Here is a 21,137-nt window from a genome sequence, read left to right as displayed (position 1 = left end):
TTGGTCCTGCCCTCCATGTCAGAGATCTTTGCCGCCACCGCCGCTGCTGCTGCTCTTTCATGCCCCACGCCCGGCATTCTGGGCATCTAATGTTTCACGGTCTCCTGTGTCTCATTGCCACATGCTTTCCCTAGACCAACAGCAGGCAAACTTTGTATTGGAAGGAAGAAGCATGGCGGCTGCAGGATGCAGAGGCTGATTAAATTGGAGGCAAGGAGCAGCACACATCTGCCCCAGGACAAGGGCAGCTAAAGCTGCCCAATAAAGCAAAGATGAAGCAATGTGTGCTCTGCCTTTTTCTTGGGCCTAGCACATGCCATTCCAGTTTCTCAGACCTTTGCATCTTGCTGCTGCAGTGCTTTTCCTTCCAGCACAAAGTCTGTCTGCTTTTGGTGCTAGGGGAAAGCATGTGGCAGTGAAGGACAGGCTGGTGAAACGGCACATGCCTGAAAAGTGGAGAGGAACAGCAGTGGCATTGGTGCCAGTCTCTGACCTGGAGGGCGGGACCAGGGAGGAGAGGGTGGACCAGGACTGGGAACATGAGGTGGCAGCGGGAGGCTGGGGGTGGTGGTGGCAGCAGCAAGCAGGTGAGTGATATCTGTAGCAGAAGGCGGTGTGTGTGTGCGCGGGGGGAGGGCGCTGCACTTGCAACCTCAGGCTGTTGCCTCCTGGGGGAGCCACTCTTGCCAGTTGGTGTGAAAGCTGGTGTATGTGGGTGGGTGGGTGTGGTTGGCGGGTGGGGAACACTGGTGTAGATCTTGATTAGGGTTGCCATATTCTGGCTTCTATGGGGATTTTTTCCAATAATGATCAGATTTCCGATTGCTTGGTGTTGCTTGGTGTTTTTATTGCTTTTATTGTATGTTTTAATTTTTGTAAACCGCCTTGAGGTTTTCTTTTAACGAAAGGCGGTATAGAAATGTAAAAATAAAATAAATAAAATAATATTTAAAATGGCCAAAAGACAGATACAGGTAGCAATAGCAATAGCATTTACATTTATATACCGCTTTATAGCCGAAGCTCTCTAAGCGGTTTACAATGATTTAGCATATTGCCCCCAACATTCTGGGTACTCATTTTACCGACCTCGGAAGGATGGAAGGCTGAGTCAACCTTGAGCCCCTGGTCAGGATTGAACTTGTAACCTTCTGGTTACAGGGCGGCAGTTTTACCACTGCGCCACCAGGGGCTCAAGGTATCTATAGTATTTGATATATTTCCAGTCATGCATGGGCTTAGTTCATGGCATTTTAACTGGAAAACAATACTATTCCTTGGCATTTCTGTACCTTAAGGCCAAACAAGATGTTTGGGACAGCTCTTTGCTTGCCCGTTGTGACTGTAAAGCAGGGGTAGAGAAAGTGCACAGGGCAGAGGGAGTGAAACCCTCCCTTCACTGTCCTGCCTCTCTGTGTTTGCTGTTCAAGTAATTTCTTTTTAGCTTGTCTATAATACTGGAAGTGAGTTAGGCAAAGAGAAAACTGCACAGTGGGGAAGAATGAATTTCTCTCCCCCATACTCCTCTTGGTATTAATTATTAGACACCCCCCCCCCCACTTGCCCTCCTCTATAGATGAATTAGGCAAGCACATGTTTGACACACAGTTGCTCTGAACACCTAGTTTGATTCTTAGGGTGTTTAAGGCATTTTACATTTTATCTTAGCAGTCACAACTGGCCTGTAAGGAAGGTCAGTATTCTCTCCATATTGAAGCTGAGATTGAACTGCTAAGATTGTATGGTGAGTTCATAACAGAGGGGAGATTCAACCAGGGACTTCCTAATTTGTAGCTCAGTCTTTTTGCCATCTTGGTATACCAGATGGCTGCCCCCTGTTGCCATACCTATCTACAGAGCAAATAACTTCAGATGAAAGGAAGCGAATCCTTTCTCCACCCCCAGGAAGAATTAGTATCAAATGAACTTGGAGGAGCATTCCTTCCCATTGTTGCTGTTGATGTGGTAAACAGGCTGCTCTGCAAAGTACCATAATTCTCTAAGCAGCCCTAATTTATTTTATTTTATATTTTTTATTTTATTTTATTTTATTTTATTCATTCATTCATTCATTCATTCATTCATTACATTACATTACATTACATTACATTACATTACATTTATATACCACCCCATCCAAACGGCTCTGGGTCGTGCACAGCAACAAAAATAAAACCCGTGAATCAATCCTTTGAAAACAATCATTACAAAACAATTTTTAAAATGATATAAAGCCAATAACAATTAAAACATTTAATACAAAATATTGTCATTCACATAGCCAGTGGCAGCCTCTTGTATGCCCATGTTTATTGCAGCTGACCTTTTTCTATTCAGTGTTCACAGGAAAAATGTCTGCTGTAATTGGCAGAGAAGAAAAAGTCTGGCTATAGTATTCCTGAGTGCAGAGGTCTTTTTCTGCAACTTGGGTTGAATTGATTTTCAGGCATATCCTTAAAGAGATTATGCAGGCAAATCATACTGGGTACAGCCAGTGTGTTCAAAGAATATATCAAATTACAGAAGGAGGATATTCAGCCAGTTGCAAAACATGGGACTGTAGTAAGAGTGATGAGAGAAATCAATATTGTAATAAGGAAAAGGGATAGGAAGGATGCTGTTGCTCAGTCTCTCTCCCCCCACGCCAACTGATGGGTTTGCTAAGGGTAAAGTTAATAAGAGGAAGCATTTTACTTCTGTCTTTACTGAATTACTTAGCTGCTGTCTAAAGAGCTCATTTCCCCATTTCTCCCATTTTGTTTTGTTTTTAAATCTGAAGGCTTTTATGTATGTTTCAATAGGAAGTGTTAGGGAATTTATATTATCTTTAAAGCAGTGCTTAGCTCTAACTCTTATATATGATGTACAACATGAAATTAGTTTATTTTCTTCTTCCTGTCCCCTTTCTGGCTTTTCAAAACCTTTCCACTGGAGAAAATTTCCTCAAGCCCAATAAAATTGAAAGAATAACCTTCTTTCGTTATTTTCTTTCATTTCAATGAGCTTATGCTCATTCTAAGGATTATGGTACTGTCAAATAGTGTTGTGACAAGGTGTTGCCCAAACTACTACATCACAGTTTTTTATTTCTCTATCTTTTTATCAGGAATATTATTCTACATCTCCATAGAACTACTTCTTGCACTGTATTTTTCATACCTGGGATAACTGTCAAATTAACACCTGAAGATCCCATCTTTTAATAACACGTTATCAACGTGCAGATTTCTTCTCTTCATGGTTAATATATATAACAGACTTCCAGACAGCTCCTTAAATTGTAGCAATGCTTTTTTAATGTGTCGGCTTATGGGGTCTGTATGGAAGGTTAAAGATAGTGTGCTGTTGAGTCGGTGTCGACTCCTGGCGTCCACAGAGCCCTGTGGTTGTCTTTGGTAGAATACAGGAGGGATTTACCATTGCCGCCTCCTGTGCAGTATGAGATGATGCCTTTCAGTATCTTTCCTATATCACTGCTGCCCGATATAGGTGTTTCCCATAGTCTGGGAAACATTCCAGTGAGGATTCAAACCCGCAACCTCTGGCTTGCAAGTCAAGTCATTTCCCCGTTGTGCCATTAGGTGGCATATATGGAAGGTAGTCTGTATCTATTACTTATTCAGACCAAATGTCCACATGTATATTCAGCACCTGAGTGAGGGCTAGCTTGTAGGAGTCTTCAAACATTTTTGTAAAATGTAATTTGAGAAACAGCACTAAAACCCTGACCTCCCCATCCTAAGAGGATCCTGCCTTTGAGAAAGAAGTCCATCTGAGCAATAAATGACAAGTTTCTTCCAAGTTGACATGTGCTACACTACTAAATTAATGCCAGAAATCTTCTGCCATGTGTGTTTCCCTGCCCCCATAAGGAAGTTACTTTTTGTGATTCCCTTGGGATTGAGATTCACATAATGCGATGTAGTGGATATCACTTTGAATTAATTCCCAAAAGCATTTATATAGGCCTTTTTATAAGGCAATGGCCCAAAGGTAACCTCATTTTAGGAAAACAGCCATGTGAATGACCTTCTTTAAAATAATCATGTCCTGCAGTAGGCAGAGCTTCGTCCTCTAAGATCAGAATAAAATGTGTTCAGAGAACATTTCAAGGTCTCTTTAAAGTTTGTGCTGATGCCTTTAAATTTCACAATGATAGCTTTGTAGGAAGAAGTACAGGCTGCTCTGTCAGGCCCTTGGGTTCTCTTCCGATTGCTGTTAAAAAGATCCTTGGGATTTGTGTCTCTAGTTTATTGTTCTCTTTGTACAGTTTTTCTCACATCTGTCCAGGAAGAAAAATGTAACTAGTGGCATTTTCTTCTAAGTCTGTCTCTTGAGCATAAGAGAAGTGCCTTCTCCCTCATTAGTGGCTTTATTAAAATACACATGGCTTTGCCTATGTAGCTTAGACCTGAAAGCTACATTTTGTTTTTCTTCATGTGACGAGTGGGATTTTTGTATGCTTTAAGTTCACAGCTTCCCCCCCACTGGCTTCACTGCCTCCCCCCCCCCCACTTTTGCAGCTGGCCAGCTTGGCTGTTGACAGCAGCAGTGCAACTGCTGGCAGCTTCCCTTTAATAACTACTTGCTGATGCTGGCTATTGATCAAGCAGCGAGTTGAGCTTCAGCTAGGGGAAGTAAGGGCAATTTGTTCTTCCTCACTTTTTCCTTTCCTGACAAATCAGTGCCTGAACATACTTTTGAGCTGTGAAAGCTTAAGACACATGGCTGATATTGTATCTGTGGTAAGCAGCACTCTCTACATCAGGGCTGCATAGCTTTGGCTCTCCAGCTGGTTTTGGACTACAACTCCCATCATCCCCAGCCACAGTGGCCAGTTATAGGGGATTATGGAAGTTGTAGTCCAACATCTGCAGTAGGGCCATGTGCAGCCGAATTTGGAAGGAGTGTCACTCTCTTTCCCCACCCCCAAATAAGTGAAAGCAATATACTTACATAGGAACATAGGAAGCTGCCATATACTGAGTCAGACCATTGGTCTATCTAGCTCAATATTGTCTTCACAGACTGGCAGTGACTTCTCCAAGGTTGCAGGCAGGAGTCTCTCTCAGCCCTATCTTGGAGAAGCCAGGGAGAGAACTTGGAACCTTCTGCTCTTCCCAGAGCAGCTTCATCCCCTGAGGGGAATATCTTGCAGTGCTCACACATCAAGTTTCCCATTCATATGCAACCAGGGCAAACCCTGCTTAGCTAAGGGGACAAGTCATGCTCTACCACAAGACCAGCTCTCCTCTCCTGTATTGCTTATTGTACCTTCCCATACATTTTATCCTTTGCATAATAGTGTTGGGGCAGGGTGGGGGACGTAGAAGGATGGATTTTTGCATTTCCCTTGATGACAGGGTACAGCACATGCTCAAATAAGTTCACTTCCTGAAGCTCCACAATTGGATAAAAAGGCAAATAAGCCCCTTGGAGCATTGAAAGATTGTCCTTCAGTCAGATAATGGATCCTTGCAGATACTAAAAATAAGAGGCTTGCCCATCTCTGTGTACATTTGTGTCACAAGGCCACAAATGTTGAAATTGCAAGCTGTTCATTCAGCATTGCTACTTTACATAATCAGCATTGGAATGTTCTTTTCTTCCCTGTCTCTCCTAAGGCCTACATGATTCTCTTCGCTCATTTTATTCTTAAAACAATCTGATAATATCGATTAAACTGACAGTGATTATTGCAAGATCATCCACTGAGGTTTGTGGGTGGGGATTTAAATCTGAAACTTCCCATTCTTTGTCTGACACTGTAATGTATATACCACACTGGCCCTCTTGACTAACCACTTGCAAAGTGGAAATAGATCTAGAAGCATTGCCCTCCTTCTTAACTGGTTTCATTTGCCCTCAGTGGCATTTTCATGACCCCCAGTTGTCTGGGATCATGTATGTGATTCACTGAGGCAGAAGACATAATTAGAAGGAGAAATTGCCTTCAGTGGGGCGGGCGGGCATAGGGGAAGGTTAGAGTGCTGGACTAGGACTGGGGAGACCCAAGTTCAAATCCCCATTCAGCCTTAAAACTAGCTGGGTGACTCTGGGCCAGTCACTTCTCTCTCAGCCTAACCTACTTCACAGGGTTGTTGTGAAAGAGAAATTCAAGTATGTAGTACACCGCTCTGGGCTCCTTGGAGGAAGAGCGGGATATAAATGTAATAATAATAATAATTTTAAAAAGTGAACATCCTGACAATTAAGGCTTTCAGGCAACCTTTTGTCTCCTCAAAGCAGTTTTTACAATTGTTTTTTATTGAAAGAAGAATTTTTATACAAGATGAAGTATAAGAAAATAATTATTACAGCAGACATAATAAATACATAAACAGCATGCCTAAGAGTCTTATTTCATACCTTAAGGCCTAATCAGAACCACAAAAAGGATTTGGAGAGCATTTAATTAGGTAAGGATATTGCTCCAAAAGCTCTTATGAGCAAGAGGAGGAGGAGAATGTGAGGATCAACCATTGACTTAAGATATGAAGGGAAACTATGTAACACACAAATCAGTGGTTGCTGACCAGACCCATAACATGTCTCTTCTGATGAGTCATTTTTTTCTGCTAAAGCTGTGAGCCACACCCTGGAGAACCAACTTCCCACAGAGAGAAATTGGCAATTTCTAGCCGAGCAGCAACTAGCAGAACGATTTTGAGATCTTTGTGATATATAGCTTTATTTGAATCTCAGAAGATTGACATAAGAGCCAACATGGGATCTATTTGGATTGAAGAGGAACCCTTAACTTCACAGCCTCTCCAACATGTGAGCACTGTAAGTTATTCCCCTCAGGGGATGGAGCCGCTCTGGGAAGAGCATCCAGGTCCCAAGTTCCCTCCCTGGCAGCACCTCCAAGATAGGGCTGAAAGAGAGTCCTGCTTTCAACCTTGAAGAAGCTGTTGCCAGTCTGTGAAGACAATACTAAGCTAGATGGACCAAGGGTCTGACTCAGTATATGACAGCTTCCTATGTTCCTATACCTATGTTCCTATATTTATTTGATCTCTAACTATAGGAAGCCAGTCCAAATAAGATATGTCTGTTGGAATGTGACTCAGTTAAACTAAATTAAACTAAAATCTGATTTTGCAGTCTTCTAAATTTGCTATTGGAAGGTCAGTTCTCTCCCACTCTATTGAAGGGGAAATGGTTCCTTAAAGCATTTTTTTGTTTGCCTTGTTATAAGCATTTGCTTTCTGAAATAGGTATCTAAACTTATTTTGCCTATTCCCAGTGATCATAAACTACGTAGAATGTTTCCCTGATGCCACTGATGTGTTGTGAATGCACAGATCCAGTAAACTTGTCAGTAAGCCTGTGAGTCCATCACATCTAAGTACCAAGACATAAGAAAAAGCATTTTCACATGTATCTGATCCAGCTTATTGGAAAAGTGGTCTGCTCTTGTCAGGACACTGAATCCAGGACAATTGAGGGACAAGGTGAGACTGAGTTGGAAAACTACTATTAAAGTCCTGGGCTACTCTACAGTGTTTGGACCTCCCATTCCAGGGGAACCAGAGCAAGCACCTCCTACCATTATTATTATTATTATTATTATTATTATTACATTTATATCCTACTCTTCCTCCAAGGAGCCCCGGAGCGGTGTACTAGATACTTAAGTTTCTCTTTCACAACAACCCTGTGAAGTAGGCTAGCCTGAGAGAGAACTGACTGGCCCAGAGTCACCCAGCTAGTATCATGGCTGAATGGGGATTTGAACTCAGGTCTCCCCGGTCCTAGTCCAGCAATCTAACCACTATACCACGCTGGCTCCATGATCCAAGGACACAGCCCTTCACTGTTGGGACCTCCCTTTCCCGGGGAACCAGAACAAGCACCTCCTACGGTAAACCAAGGACACGGCCCTGCTTTCATCCTCTAACTTGGAGGTCTCTTAGTGACTTGCCAGTCCAAATATGACTTGCCAGTCCAAACAGAGTCCCTTTGGTGCTGCCAGAGTTATCACTCTAAAAAGTAAGCAAGGCCCCTTTAATCTACAGAGCTTCCAGCATCCACTGGAGCAATATCTATCTTCCCCTATTGTGCCCAGCAGTCCAGCATAGAACTCTGTGAGGTTCTAATCTCTGGCTTTTTAATCCTGAACTATTAGTGTAGGAACAAATGCTTGATAGTCAGACTTCTTTGGGAAAGTGGGGTGGGGAGTTGCTGCCAAAAAAAGGAGAAATCATCAATTTCCTCCCAATAGGGTCCCCCTAGAACTGCTCAGGCTCCAAAGCAGGGGGAGAACTTGTATGTTATACCCATTATGAAGACACCAATGAGAGTCTTTTGACTGTAAGATTTAAAATCCATTTACTTACTGAGTAACTAATAGAAGTGGTTTTGTTGTTTTGGAGCAGTGTCGGAGATTGCAATAATGTAGGGCAACGGGGTGGATTGACCTTGTTGCCTTGGCAACAGTTTCACTTTCCCTCCTTGCTATGAACATAGCCAAGGGATGGGGGTGGGTGGGTTAGGGGCAGGAATTACACACAGATGTCCACTAATCCTGGTCCTCTGTTTCAACGTGGCACTTTTCACTAAGTCTGAACTGAAATCTCCCCCTTCCCCCCCATCACTCTTTGAACAATGTACAGGCTGGAGAGGGGGATTTCACAATTTGAAAATGCAAAGTGTTCTGCTCACTCACCAGCAGCATTCACACTTCCCTCTGCTACTGAGCACCATTAATACAGCACTGTGATGAACTTAAATTTGAAAGAAAATGAGGCTATTCTCACGATTGGCTGAAATCAGGCTAAGGGAGCCTAGCCCGATTTCGGCCAATCGTGTGCTGCAACGGGAGCCGCACAGCTCCTGGCAGCAAACCTCCCAAAGTACCCCTCCCCTTAGCTGAGGTTAATGGAGCGAGTGCTCCGTTAATCTCGTCTTTTTGATCGTGTATTGCCGCGGCGCGGCAACACATGAGGAGACCCCCGGCCCGGGAAGCTGCAAGGTCTCTCCTGGAACTTCCAGGGGCCGCGCTGCCCCCGATCCCGGCAGCCCCTGATGGAGCTGGCAGTCGTGTGGGCGGCTGATCCGGCTGCCCAGGGCTGCAGTAGTGATCGTCTGCAGGGAGAGCAGGCTAAGCCTGCTCTCTCCACAAACCCACTTAAGGCTGATTGTGAGACTCGCCTCAATGGGTGCAGGAAGCAATGCTTCCTGGCCTTGCTCTAGCAGCTTCTGGTAGAAAGCAAAGCACTGCAGTAAAATACTCCCTGCTGAAGCAGGGAGTATGATTGCTGCAGCCACCACAGTGGTTTTATGTATTATTATTATTAATAATTTATTCGATTTCTAGACTGCCCTTCCAAAAATGGCTCAGGGCAGTTTACATAGAGAAATAACAAATAAATAAATAAGATGGCTCCCTGTCTCCAAAGGGCTCACAATCGAAAAAGAAACATGAGATAGACACCAGCAACAGTCACTGGAGGTCCTGTGCTGGGGGTGGATAGGGCCACTTACTCTCCCCCTGCTAAATAAAGAGAATCACCACGTTAAAAGGTGCCTCTTTGCCAAGTTAGCAGGGGACTAACTTGTGTAAGCTTGCACTTCCCCACATTCAGCTGAAAAAGTTCTCCAAATGTTTGGCTCCATTCTAATTTTAATCAGGTTTAAAGCAGCAAACCATGTTTAATACTAATCATGCTTAAGTGATATGCTTGCATGGGACCACAGCAATGGAAAGCACCTGAACAGCATCTTTGTGCCTTACTTCATCTCTGTTAGCTAGCATGGAAGAGCATTCAAACTGCTGTTGACATTTGCTCGAATGTTGTTCATTAGCTGCTGCAAATGAACCAAATCCCTAAGCTGAATGTAGAAAAGCATCTTGCTTCTAATTTAGCATGTGACCTGAGGAATGAAGCTAGTACAGGTTTATGTTGCTTTCCCCTAAATCAAGAGAGACAAGGGAGGAGTTGGAATATTATTGTGCTTCATGTAACCTTCCCAAAGAAAAGGGAAAGCTTGGTCAGAAAAGCACATTTTTCAGGGGCTTGTCATATCTGTAATAGGTCCATTGCCATAAATATGTAAATTGTGTGCACAGCGCATGCCTATAGTCCATCTTTGGTTCTGTCAGCACACCCTATAAGATCCCATTTGTCTACAAGAATGCTTTTCTGAAAGGTATGATTATTCTAGACTGCTGAACAAGTTTTCCTATGTGACTGGCATTTAAACAACCATGGCGTTTTGTAGAATGACACTTGGAGAAGTACTCTGCAGGAGTGATTTTTTTTAAAGTGTATTGAAGGGAGAGAGAAAATGGTAAAGAAAAAAAGGTTGAAGGATGGAGTGTGGAAAGAATCCTACTACTATCATGAGATTATATAGTACAGAATATAGAAGATATATGCTTAAAATCTGCAGTCATTATTGCAAAGTTAAAAAATTCTTTGAGGAATGTGTAAAGGTAATTCCTTTGGAAAATGCTGCTGAGCAACTTGAATATTTGTATAGATCCTCAGTGACTGAGTTTAATGAAAAATGTTTTGAAATTGTGGAGACCACATGGCGGGAGCAGGGGGAAAGTTTGGAAGAGGAGCAGTTTGTGTTGCTCTAAGCAAGTTGAATGGAGCTTTAAAGGAACAAAAGTGATGACATTTGTGGTCTTAATCCAGAGAAGTAGTAAGGAGACCCATGGAATCCAGCTATTAAACTTCAGTTTATTCATATTAGAGAGATTAGAAGTATCAGTGTCTTGAATTAGTTCTAAGACTTTGACCTGCTAGTCAAAGAGGATATTCCAAAGAAGGTATCCTCTGTGCAACTGAGTCATGCAAAAAGTTTTGACATAGAAATGTTTTTATTCAAAATGGCCCGTTTCAAATGTGTCGAGCTCTGAACAAAACAACCGCATTTCAATTTGAACATTTCAGTGTTTCAAGCGCCATTTGGGAGGCCTGTTTTTAACTTGCTGGTTGGTTTTCTGGGACTGCCTTCCGATTGGCTTGTGATCTGCTTGCTTCTTAGTTGGCTTATTATCATATAAATCAAGCGTTGTCATGGGCAACTCTGCCCTCTTTGGCAGGGAGGAGGGAGGGGAAACACAAAAGGAGGGAGTTTTGAAATTTATTCAAATGGATTGGGAGGCCGAGTCCTTATAGTATGCCTCTCTTGAAGAGGATACCTCAGGAGAGGAGGTAGGTAGGTTTGATTTTGTGATTTTCTTTTCTCAGCACTGAGTATAATATGCTTTGCTATTGCTGCTATAACTATCTGGTTTTGCTGGATCTCAGATTGACAGAGGCAGAATTTATGTGCCTTCCTTCCTTGTGGTTTGTTTTGTGAGATAGTGTTGTGGCAGGAAACGGACAGTAGCAGTGGTGTGTGTGTGTGTGTGTGTGTGTGTGTGTGTGTGTGTGTGTGAGAGAGAGAGATGTACTGCTTGCTGATTGCTGTGATGAGCTCCATGTCTGACTTTGAGACTTAATTTGTGCTTCACTCAGTGCTCTCTGCTCTGCAATCTGCATTGCAAGGTATACTCAGTCAAAATGTGGCTGAAGATGCTCTAGTTGAGTTTATAGCTATGCTTACTGAGAAGGCTGCTGCTCTAGCAGCTGTTGCAGTTCTAGAAAGTAAGGAGTAATAATTGTGTGTGAGAGAGCAAGTTGTGCCAATGGTGTTACTGCAGCACAGGCACGATAGCTTAGGGATGTGCAAACTGGTTCGGAACCGAACCGGTTTGGTTCGACGGCTCAATATTGAGCCAAAGTCCTCCGGTTTGGTTTGGCATCAAGCCAAATGACCCAGCCACGCAGAAGCCCATTGGGCATGCACGGCGACCTCCACAGTGGTGGAGGGCAGGTCCTGAATGGGCCGAAGAACACCCAAACCAGGTGATTTCTGGCAATAATGGAGGCCGGCAGGGTAGGGGGAACCTCCATAGAGCCACCATGGCAGTGCCCCCCTGGAAGGTGATCGGGGGGGTTGAAGGGGTGCAAAACCAAACTGGCCCAGTCTGGTTCGGACTTGAACTGAACCAGGTTAACCATTTTTGTGCACACCCCTACTGTGGCTGGCAGTGCATTCTGGGCTAGTGATTCTTTTTTTTTTGCCCCCCCCCCAACCTGTTTAAAAAACTAATGGCTGCCGCACATGCGCAAATGGCCTCTGCAAGGCCCTAGGCAGTGCCAGGCCTTGCAGAGGCCATTTGTGCATGTGCGGCGGTGGAAGAAATGGCTGCTACGCCAGCATACGGAGGCCTGAAAGGGCTGAATAAAGCAGGCAAATGGGCCACGGCGGTGATGACCGAGGCCGGTGGGGGGGGGAAGCTTCGCGGACCACCCCCCGTGGCCTAGAGAGGCTCCCCGTAGGGGCTAAAGGTGTGTGTGTGTGTGTGTATACACACACACACATAAATACATGCATACACACACAACCCCCCGAACCATCAAGGGGATCGGTCTGAGGTCGGACCGAATGGGGTGGGGGGGCCCTTTTTGACCCCGTACCATACGGAGGCCTGAACGGGCTGAATAAAGCAGGCGAACGGGCCACGGCGGTGATGACCGAGGCCGGTGGAGGGAGGGGGAACCTTAGCGGACCACCCCCCGTGGCCTAGAGAGGCTCCCCGAAGGGGCTAAAGGGGTGTGTGTGCGTGCATGTGTGTGTGTGTGTGTATATATATGTGTGTGTATGTGTGTGTATTGTGGTGATTTTCTTTATTTATTATTATTATTATTAATTTCAATTTCTATGCCGCCCTTCCAAAAATGGCTCAGGGCGGTTTACACAGAGAAATAACAAACAAATAAGATGGAACCCTGTCCCTAAAGGGCTCACCTAAAGAGAAACGTAAGATAGACACCAGCAACAGTCACTGGAAGTTCTGTCCTGGGAGTGGATAGGGACAGTTTTATTTATTTATTTATTTATTTTTACATTTCTATACCGCCTTTCGTTAAAAGAAAACCCCAAGGCGGTTTACAAAAATTAAAACATACAATAAAAGCAGTAAAAACATCAAGCAATAAAAACATCAAGTTAAAACATATAAACAAGCATAAAAACATGACAACAGATAACAGATAAAAACAGAGAAGCCGCAGTAAAAACGATCATGTAAAAGCCTGGGTAAAAAGCCAAGTCTTTAAAAGCTTTCTAAAAGCCGTGATGGAGTCTGAGGAACGAATGGCCACCGGGAGAGCATTCCAGAGTCTAGGGGCAGCAACAGAGAAGGCCCTGTCCTGAGTGCACGAAAGCCGGGCCTCCCTCATTGTCGGCACCCGGAGCAGGGCCCCCTCAGATGTCCTTGTCAAGCGGGCAGCAACTCTTGGGAGCAGGCGGTCCCTCAAACACCCCGGGCCCAAACCATTAAGGGCTTTAAAGGTCAAAACCAGCACCTTGAATTGGACCCGGAAACGAACCGGCAGCCAGTGCAGCTCTTTCAAAATGGGGGTGATATGTTCCCAACGGGCAGCTCCGGATAACACCCTCGCTGCCGCGTTTTGCACTAGCTGCAGTTTCCGGATATTCTTCAAGGGCAGCCCCACGTAGAGCGCGTTACAGTAATCCAGCCGCGACGTGACTAAGGCGTGGGTAACCGTGGCCAGATCTGCCTTCTCGAGAAAGGGACGCAGCTGGCGCACCAGCCGAAGCCGTGCAAAGGCACCCCTGGCCACTGCCTCCACCTGAGCTTCCAAAAGCAGAGCCGGGTCCAGTAGTACCCCCAAGCTGCGTACTTGCTCCTTCGAGGGGAGTGCAACCCCATCCAGAACCGGTAAAATCTCCTCATCCCGATTGGCTCTCCTACTGATCAACAGTACCTCCGTCTTATCCGGATTCAATTTCAGTTTGTTAGCCCACATCCACCCCATCACGGCCTCCAGCCCCCGATTCAGGGCATCCACCGCCTCCCTAGGATCAGATGACAAGGAGAGATAGAGCTGAGTGTCATCCGCATATTGCTGACAACTCAGTCCAAGTCCCCGGATGACCTCTCCCAGCGGCTTCATGTAGATGTTAAACAGCATGGGGGACAAGACCGATCCCTGCGGGACCCCACAGGCCAACGGCCACGGGGCCGAGCAGTAGTCCCCCAGCACCACCTTCTGGACCCTCCCCCCAAGAAAGGACCGGAACCACTGCAACGCAGTGCCTCCGATTTCCATACTCGAGAGGCGGCCCAGAAGGATACCATGGTCGATGGTATTGAACGTCGCCGAGAGGTCCAGCAGAACCAACAGGGACGCACTCCCCCTGTCTAGTTCCCGGCGTAGGTCATCCACTAGAGCGACCAAGGCAGTTTCAGTCCCATACCCGGGGCAGAAGCCAGATTGAAAAGGGTCCAGATAATCCGTATCATCCAAGACCCTCTGCAGCTGGGACGCCACCACACGCTCCATCACCTTGCCCAAGAAGGGAAGGTTAGACACAGGTCTATAATTGTCCAGGTTGGAGGGATCAAGGGAGGGCTTTTTTAATAGAGGTCTTACCACCGCCTCCTTAAGGCACGATGGCATCCTGCCTTCCCTTAACGAAGCATTAACTATCACCTCCAGCCATCTACCTGTCCCCTCCCTGGCAGCTTTTATTAGCCATGAAGGGCAAGGGTCAAGAGCGCACGAAGTCGCCCGCACACTGCCCAGGATCTTGTCCACATCCTCAGGCCGCACCAACTGAAAAGAATCCAGCACAACGGGACCAGATGGTACCAGAGGCACGTCTGCCGGAACTGCCAAAACTCTGGAGTCCAGGTCAGCACAGATGCAAGCGACTTTATCTGCAAAGCGACAGGCAAACCAATCACAAAGAGCCGTAGATGACTCCTCCCCCATTGTCCGGGGGGATGTGTGGAGCAAGGTTTTCACCACACAAAACAGCTCTGTTTGCCTGCACTGAGCAGACGCAATGGAGGCGGAGAAAAAACATTTCTTCGCCGCCGCCACCGCCACGGCATAGTCCCTAAAATGGGTTCTAGCCCGTGTTCGATCGGATTCGTGACGACTCTTCCTCCAGCGTCGCTCCAGCCGTCGTCCGAGTTGCTTCATCGCCCTAAGCTCCGAGGAAAACCAAGGAGCAGAACAGGCTCCACCAAGCCGGAGAGGGCGCTTGGGGGCAACCGTGTCAACAGCCCGGGCCATCTCTCCATTCCAGAGATCAACCAAGGCCTCGACAGGGTCACCAGCTCTGGACACTGGAAACTCCCCGAGGGCCGTCTGAAATCCAAGCGGATCCATAAGTCTCTGGGGGCGGACCATCTTAATCGGCCCACCACCCCTGCAGAGGGCAGACGGAGCAGTCAAACTAAAACCCACCAGGTGATGATCTGTCCATGACAAGGGAGTGGTCTCAAATTCCCCCACCTCCAGATCATTTATTTCCCGGTCGGCAAAAACCAGATCCAGAGTGTGTCCCGCCACGTGGGTAGGGCCCGATACCAATTGAGACAGGCCCATGGTTGCCATGGAGGCCATGAAATCCTGAGCCGCACCCACTAGGGGGGCCTCGGCATGGACATTGAAATCCCCCAAAACAATAAGCCTGGGGGAACCCAAAGCCACCTCCGAGACCACCCCCGCCAGCTCAGGTAGGGAGACTGAAGTGCAGCGGGGTGGTCGGTACACCAGCAGAATCCCCAGCCTATCTCGGAGGCCCACCCTCAAGGACAAACACTCGAAATTCTGAGATTGCCTGACCGGGCACCTGGAAACGGGAAGAGTCTCACGAAAGATGTTAAAGAGAATCACCATGTTAAGTAGGGGGAGAGTAACTGGCCCTATCCACTCCCAGGACAGTACTTTCAGTGACTGTTGCTGGAGTCTGTCTTATGTTTCTTTTTAGATTGTGAGCCCTTTGGGGACAGGGAGCCATCTTCTTATTTATTTATTATTTCTCCATGTAGACCGCTTTGGAAACTTTTGTTGAAAAGCTGTATATAAATATTTGTTGTTGTGTGTGCGTGCACTATCATCCAGTCCATTTTGGTGTCCCTAGGAGCTACCCATGGGGAACAAAGGGGTTCTTCAAGTTTCCATATTGCTCCCTATGTCCGAAAAACTCAAAGATTTTTGAGTGTTGTTCAGTCGAAACAACCAGTCAATTGCTGTTCCGACAAAACATTTCAACCATCTGCATTTTGTTTTGAGCTTGAAACAAAAAACAAAATACGTTTCATGGACATCCCTAATGTGCAATGCAGTCTTAACTATTTATGTCTCTTTCAAAGATGGTCTACACATTTGATCAGCTAGTGCCTGCTATGATTCTGTGGCAGTGGTATGCAAATATTCTATGAAATGAGTTACTGACATTATATGCCTGCTGTAAGGAGAAGCTGCCATGCAGATACTGTTTCAGTTGTTTTCCAGAGGCATCTGGCAGGCCACTGTGGGAAATGGGATGCTGGACCAGATAGACCTTGGGTCTGATCCATCAGGGCTGTTGTGGTGTTAAAGAGAGCAGGGTACAATTAAAAAAAAGAGAGACCTGCAGTGTTAACTAATGGCAATAGTAGTTGAAAGCACTGTGTGCATGTTGTAAGGCATCCACTGTAAGCATCCGAGATAAAAGCATGTCATGTCCTCTAAACATGAATCAGAATGAAAACTCTGTACTGACTGACTATAATCACAGGGGGAGATAGGGTGAGGAGGGTACTGAGATGATAGTTGAGCTGACACACGTGCTCTGAATGTCTTCATTGTTCACTTCTGGATGGCCTCAGTGAGCTGATGTCACAGGAAAAACTGAGAGAAAACTATTCTGTAGAGGGGTATGTAGTTTGATACTGGTGTTCAGAGAACAAGAAGAACGTCCATTTATGATCTAAAGGCACAGCTGGTAGTAGCTCATAAGCGTCATCTGTGAGAAAGGGTGCATTTTTAACAAAATGTTTGTTATTTCTAGAGGAGCAACTTTTGCTTGGTGAAAGGAGCATGGGAGATTCCTGAGATGATGACTTGCAAACATGAGAAGCAACGCCTCAGTTGGCTCTGGTCATAGAAGACAAACTTTCCCCTGCATCTCAAATGATTACTCTCATTACCATTCGGTTGCGACAGAGAGTGAGACAAGCTGCAAGGCCCCTCCATTGGCCTGAGAAGAACCAAGGGACTTCTGGATCCTCCCCCCTGACAACTTTTTTTAAAAGATTGTGAGCTCCTTCAGGACAGGATTATTAACTTTAAAGAATGCTGTAAATCACTCTGAGCCTGTCAGAAATAGTGGAATATAAATCTTAACAGATAGTTGGTCAGCTGGAATTATGTGCTCTACGACCATAACCACTAGTACGGATTGCATAAATGGGTTAGGAGGAGGGGATTGCAGATCCTGCATCATGGACAGAAGATTGGACCATCTCATAGGAACATAGGAAACTGCCATATACTGAGTCAGACCATTGGTCTATCTAGCTCAGTATTGTCTTCACAGACTGGCAGCGGCTTCTCTAAGGTTGCACGCAGGAACCTCTCTCAGCCTTATAGTTTAATGAGTCCACAGCAGTGGTGTTAATGTGATTCAGAGGTCCTCCCTATCTCTTGTCTAATAAGATTTGCACATATTAAAGCTTCATTTAAAAAGGCAGCTACATAGAAACTAAGTTTCAAGGGGGGAATTAAATTCCCTGTGTAGCACTTGAAATTTTCTTTCTGTACTTTTCATGGGATGCTTTAAAAACACATTTGGCATAGTAATTAGTGCATATATAGTCCAGTTTTTTCCTAGGATTTATATTCCTTTGCAAGGGCATCAGTGATCCCCTTAATTCAGGGGTTCTCAAACTTGGGTTCCCAGATGTAGTTGACCTACAACTCCCATCATGATGAGAGTTGTTGGTCAACAACATCTCGGAACCCAAGATTGTGAACCCCTGTCTTAAACCCATGGGGAGTGGTGCCATCTGCTGCTGTTCAGGAATCTTGCCCAAGGTGAATCAAGGTGCAACCTTATAAGTCTTCAAGTGCTCCTGGGCTCAACAGAGGAGTGAAAATGGCCATTACTTTTACTATCAGCTTTCTGAAGAGCTGCAGCTTGAGGGTTACATCACTAAACTAGTTGGTTCAAGGCTTTTATGTTAATCAAAGTATATTCTCTCACATTAAATTTAGAGGACATCTTTGCTCTGTTGTGTAGATTGGGTAATAGGTTTTCCATGCTGGTGCTAGAAGATTGTTGTATCATTGCTTTGACTCTGAGAGCTGACCCGGTCGCTCAGGATAGCACTAGCTGGTGATGTTGCTACACAAGCATGGGGTACAAGATGGGGGAAGAGTACCAAGCATAAGTCCTGTGCAGACGTTTAGAGGAAGGAGAGCCAGCCATAGTCTATAGAGCCAGAACCATGCTTGCTTAATAGTGATCAATTAGCAAGAAGTGAAAGTGGGGCAGTTCTGCCACCCTTGTCCTCAGGTAATGTTCCTGTAGCTGTTTTTCTGCAAGCACCATCTTGTGCTGTTCATAACTACAGTGGGGGATGGGATTGGGTTTCCCAATTTAGGTCTAACAGATTAGGACCCTTTTGGCTAACTGCCAAGTATTTATGCTTGTGTGTACTAAGCACTTACTGATTGGTACACAAGGCCATTATAACAGTAGCTGTGTCTTGAATTACAGGAATTGCTTTTTTTCACATGTTTTTTTCCTCATGTTCTTGTTTTGTTTAAACCTATTTTCCAACTTGAGCTTCTAACTGTTGCTATAAAATGAGCATACTCTCTCTTTCTTTTGAACACTATCCACTCTGTTAACTCAACTCATAGAAGATTATGTAGACTATGACTACAAGGATATGGTGGTCTTCTGTGATGCTGTGTCTACAGCGTTAGTAATAGGCGACAAGTTGACAATTACTGGTGATCTGTTTCAGTGTAAGGTGGTTACATTTCATGTACAAAAATAGTTTAGTAAACTTTGTGGCCTAGGATTTGCCATAAAATATGTGACCAAAGATAGGCATAAATGGTTACTCGGAGAACAATTTCTATAATAAAGATACTGGAATTTGGGTCACGTATTCCAACAACAAAATAAACAAAACAAGGTGGAAAATTGTTGAAGGGGCCAAGCAGCTGGTATGAATCATGGGATTGCTGTTTTCAGGTGCCTGGCTTGCCTGATATATACACTCAGTGCTAGCATTTAGATTTTTCTGTGTGTGAGAATTGGGATATGTGGGAGTCCAGTCCTTCAGCTGTACCAGAAGGAAATAAACTGAAATTTATCACAACTTGCAGTGGAGGGTGGAAGAGTCACTGTAGCAATTTGAATGTGAAATTGATCTGAAGAGCTGCTTTGCGCCTCTGAAGTTTTGCCATTGATCTCCATGTAATGAATTGTGGGGACTCCAGGGCCCAGGATGGGTGAATGGAGCTGTGATGTATTTTTCACTGCTTCCAAACAAATGTTTTTCTACTCTGCCAATAAATCTTGTACAGTCAGAATCCATTTTATATATTGCTTTTTTAAAAAAAGTTTTTTGTGCTTTATTTTTAAAGAAACCTTTATCCAATACCCATAAGAAACAGAATGGGGAAATTGATTCCTGTTATGAATGTATGCTATGTTTATGAGAGTGCTAAACACTGAGAGTTTCAAATTGGTGTCAATAAAAGAGAATTAAGACTATACCTGTCAATTTCGTATTGTTGGTATAAACTTTGGGAAGATGAAAGAGAAGGTGCTTAACACATAGCATGTTGTATTCCTTAGGTGCTGGAACAAGATGTGGTTCTGCAGTCGATTGACAGAGCTATAGAGGCTATTCATAATGTGGCAATGAAGAATGGAGGAAAATACAACTTGGAGCAGAGGGATGTCCTTCAGTAAGTAGAGCTAGCAGCAAACAAGCAAGAATGTTCCAGACAGTATGGAAATAATTTTAATGGCAGTACATTATTTGAATGCAAATGAGTTTATGGCCTGCAGTAGAGTTATTTAGGGCCGGACTAGACATTTACGAGATACAGAGTTGTCACAGCACTCTTTACTCTTTCTTCTTTGCGGCATCTAATGCAAACCATATACTATATGATGTTGTGCTGTACACCTCTCCTCTCTGCTGCACCACACATTAGTGACTCACAGGGATGAGGAATACATAGTAAGGTAATGCTGGGTGGTGTTTGTATTAGCGGTTACAAGGAAGAGAAAGATAGAGAAGCAATACCTCCAGACCTCTTAGGATGTCTGGTTTGGCCTATAGAATTCCACTGTGCATCGAACATTGAAGGGCCAACTTGCTGAGGGAGCAGTGCAGCTCTTGAGAATTCACTGGATTGCACCTGCAACTCTCACTTGAAACCAAATTTAGGTACGCGTGTGTGAGATTTGAGATCAGTTCCAAAAGTGAGTGGCTATAAAACATCAGTTGATTCAGATTTCAGATCAAAAGGTGATTATAGGAAAAATGCATTGGTGTGTTGCTGTGGAAAAAATGGAGCATGTGCTATGAACAAGCATCTCATATGGAAGGATCTTTTCATTAATTTGTAATTGTTTTCCTTGCCCTTTGAAGCACTGGAGATAGCTACATCTGTAGCTAGAAAAATCATGTGATTAGCCTTTGGAAACTGTATTTGACAAAGACGTCTTTTGTGGTGTTTAGGCAATAAGGAATCTTGTTCAGGGTCATACTGGTCAGTGTTTGTTTTTTGGACTGGTAATATATAGTTCATTTTATTTGTTTGATCCAAATGGATTTGATAACTTCCATGACATTCACTGTTCTAAATGTACCTCTGATGGGAGTGCCTGTTGCTCATTTTTATTCCCTGCAAATGAAATGCAGTATACTTTGGATGTGTTAAGAACTAAATTTAGATAATTATTGGATTTCTTTCAGCCCTAGTTGTAGATATGATGCAAGTTAAGGTGATTGTGCACTAAAGAACTCTGTCTCATTCTGAATGTCCTTGTGGCATATGGGTTTTTAAAAATGGATTTGTTATGTAATGTATACCATGGAGGTATAGGAGTGTAAAGAAATAGAGATGCTGGGTGTTTGGGAGAAGGGGGAAAATGTTCAAGGTATTTAACCCAGCTTCAGGTTGCCAGAGCTTTCAGACACTATTAACTTACTGCTCACTTTGTCTTGATGCTCCAGACTGAAAGTGCTTGTTGATTCTTTGTGCTTAATGCTCTACAGTTGCAATCATTTTCATTGG

General features: G+C 44.5%; 1 protein-coding gene across 4 annotated transcripts in view; it reads left to right on the top strand.

Annotated features, from left to right (window-relative positions):
• Nucleotides 1-21,137, top strand: part of NCKIPSD (NCK interacting protein with SH3 domain) — a 166,310-nt gene that overhangs the window by 65,845 nt on the left and 79,328 nt on the right. For 3 of the 4 annotated variants that reach the window (XM_053301706.1, XM_053301703.1, XM_053301704.1), the window contains exon 2: nt 19,684-19,796. In XM_053301706.1, the coding sequence (XP_053157681.1) occupies nt 19,684-19,796 (113 nt within the window). Of the gene's footprint in view, nt 1-18,748; nt 18,848-19,683; nt 19,797-21,137 lie in introns of those variants that run through there. The other variant, XM_053301705.1, reaches the window with a different exon arrangement.

Source organism: Hemicordylus capensis, chromosome 2 (genome assembly GCF_027244095.1).
Source record: "Hemicordylus capensis ecotype Gifberg chromosome 2, rHemCap1.1.pri, whole genome shotgun sequence".
NCBI lineage: Eukaryota > Metazoa > Chordata > Lepidosauria > Squamata > Cordylidae > Hemicordylus > Hemicordylus capensis.
This window is presented reverse-complemented; position numbering and strand designations above follow the sequence as displayed.